A 2,138-nucleotide genomic window follows, 5' to 3' on the forward strand; every position below is an offset into this window, starting at 1 on the left:
TAGGAACGTAGATCAACCGGTAAATCAAGAGCTTTGCTTTTTGGCTCAGCTCTCTCTTCACCACTACAGAGCCCGCCGCATCAATCCGCTTATCGATCTCCCGCCCCATCTTCCCCTCATTCGTGAACAAGACCCCAAGATACTTAAACTCCTCCACTAGGAGCAGCACATCCTCCCCAATCTGGAGAAGGCACTCTACCCTTTTCCGGCTCAAGACCATGTTTTCCTCTCATTTCCCCCTTAATTGAACGTAAATTAAATGTATTTTCTGTGTCCAGTTTAGAAATTAGATTAAAATAAAACAAAAGATAACTTCTTTATGTAACGGGTCCTAAAAAACATTTCCAATTGCAGTTTTTCTAAGAGTAGTATTTGATTGCTGGGCTATAATTCAGTCTTAATAATACAGTCACCTAAAAAAGGATTTCACAGAAGTAAATTGTTTTATCGTATTTGCAATAGTGATACAAAATCAACATTATAGAAATTCCATATGGCTCATCACTGCTGGACGCTCCACCATAAAGGTCTGTTTTGTGAACGGTATCAGTCACTGCTGGATGTCTGCAAGACAAGATTTAAATCACCTCTCTTACCAAGGCCCTTCCCCCATTTATTTTGCTCTGCCGTTTCTTGTGGTTCCACATGTATAAAAAAAAAAAAACAGCTTCTCAGGATGTTTGAAGTTACCAACAGATCTTTTATACATCTCTACAGATTTTTTGGAACAAATAGGTCAGAGATCCACAGATAAAGCTTCGACTTCTTCACTTAGTTTTTGCTCTGATATCCTTCAAAAACCGAGACCTAGAATAATATTGAAATGATCAGTAAAATTCAAAACCACCGGAGCACAATTTAAATGCACATTTGTACATTAAAAATGTTTATAAAGATGTTTATTACACACCGTACATTAATTTAATTTAATTTTGTTTAGTCTTTTTAAAGAAAACAGTATTCATGGCTAAAATTCAGTAATGGGTGTGAAGACTTTTCCAGAATACTGTAGTTGCTAAAAGTCCTGATCATCATGAACCATGCTCTCTGAAATGCACAAATCACAGATTTATAAATGAACACAACGGAAACCAATCTGACGAATCAATATTTGCTTTAAGATTTTTTTTTTAAAAACAAAAATCAATTTTTTTGACAAACGTTCACATTTTCATGACCCTCAAATCAAAAGGGGGAAAAATTCACACAGCAAAAATGGTAGTTCACAATTTTCTTTATCAAAAAGTCTGATGCTTAAAGCAGATCATAGAAATAATCCAGTCCTTGTCCCATTTCCCATAAAGAAATTCCTGTTCCCAGTTCGGTAGCCAAAGAGATCCTCATGTGGAGGGACTGCAAAAAAAAAAAAAAAAAATCAGAAATTTATAATCTCCAATGCTTTAAAAGTATAATTGACATGGAAATAAGAAAAAAAATACCAAGTTTTACCTTCAGTGAAGGGTAGTATACCACGTGCTTTACAGAACTGCTTCTGGGAAAAAGGGCAGAAGCTGTATTTAGTAACCCTTCCACAGTTAAATCATATTTTTAAAAGTTTTTGCTGATTCATGAAGTCGGTACCTTTTGTAACTGAAGTGATGTTCTGCAGAGATTTCATCCCAAACCATCTTTGGTCTGTTTTCTCGCAAAATCTCAATGTACCTACAGAGATCAGTCAGGACATGATATTAGGGCTCATTAGCTCCCCCTACTCAATTCAATTCAGTTTATTTATATAGCACCAATTCACAACACATGTCATCTCAAGGCACTTTACAATTCAAGCAGAACATACAGTCAAATTGATTCAAAATTTTCCACCTAAGGAAAACCATTTGATTGCATCGACTTAAAGGCAAGCCCTCACGCTGCATTGGATTCGTCTAAGATGTAGAACTTTGGTGTGGAGATGATCTTACTTTCATTTTAAAAATTCATATGGGGGCAGATTATAAACAGGGAAATTGGCAAACAATCGCCTCACAGTTTGATTGGAGAACTTCAAGTCAAAATGACTGAATAAAGGATAGGTACGGTGGCCCTGAAGTGCAAACTGCAACTACAAATCTAAAAGCGCAACTACATTAAGAAAAACAAAACTACATAAAGCAAAGCGCAACTACATTAAGAAAAACAAA

The 2,138-nt window shown here is 35.9% G+C and overlaps 1 protein-coding gene across 2 annotated transcripts in view; it reads right to left on the minus strand.

The window, feature by feature from the left end:
• Positions 1-935: 935 nt before the first annotated feature.
• The window catches only part of chid1 (chitinase domain containing 1), a 9,794-nt gene continuing 8,591 nt past the window's right edge, over positions 936-2,138 (minus strand). Inside the window, exons 10-12 of one of the 2 annotated variants that reach the window (XM_015395161.1) lie at positions 1,582-1,662; positions 1,450-1,492; positions 936-1,353 (exon numbers count right to left, since the gene is read on the minus strand). In XM_015395161.1, the coding sequence (XP_015250647.1) occupies positions 1,255-1,353; positions 1,450-1,492; positions 1,582-1,662 (223 nt within the window). In that variant the 3' untranslated portion in view covers positions 936-1,254. The remainder of the gene's footprint in view (positions 1,354-1,449; positions 1,493-1,581; positions 1,663-2,138) is intronic. The other variant, XM_015395162.1, reaches the window with a different exon arrangement.

The sequence above is a fragment of the Cyprinodon variegatus genome, unplaced genomic scaffold, assembly GCF_000732505.1.
Source record: "Cyprinodon variegatus isolate N-32 unplaced genomic scaffold, C_variegatus-1.0 Scaffold728, whole genome shotgun sequence".
Taxonomy (NCBI): Eukaryota; Metazoa; Chordata; class Actinopteri; order Cyprinodontiformes; family Cyprinodontidae; genus Cyprinodon; species Cyprinodon variegatus.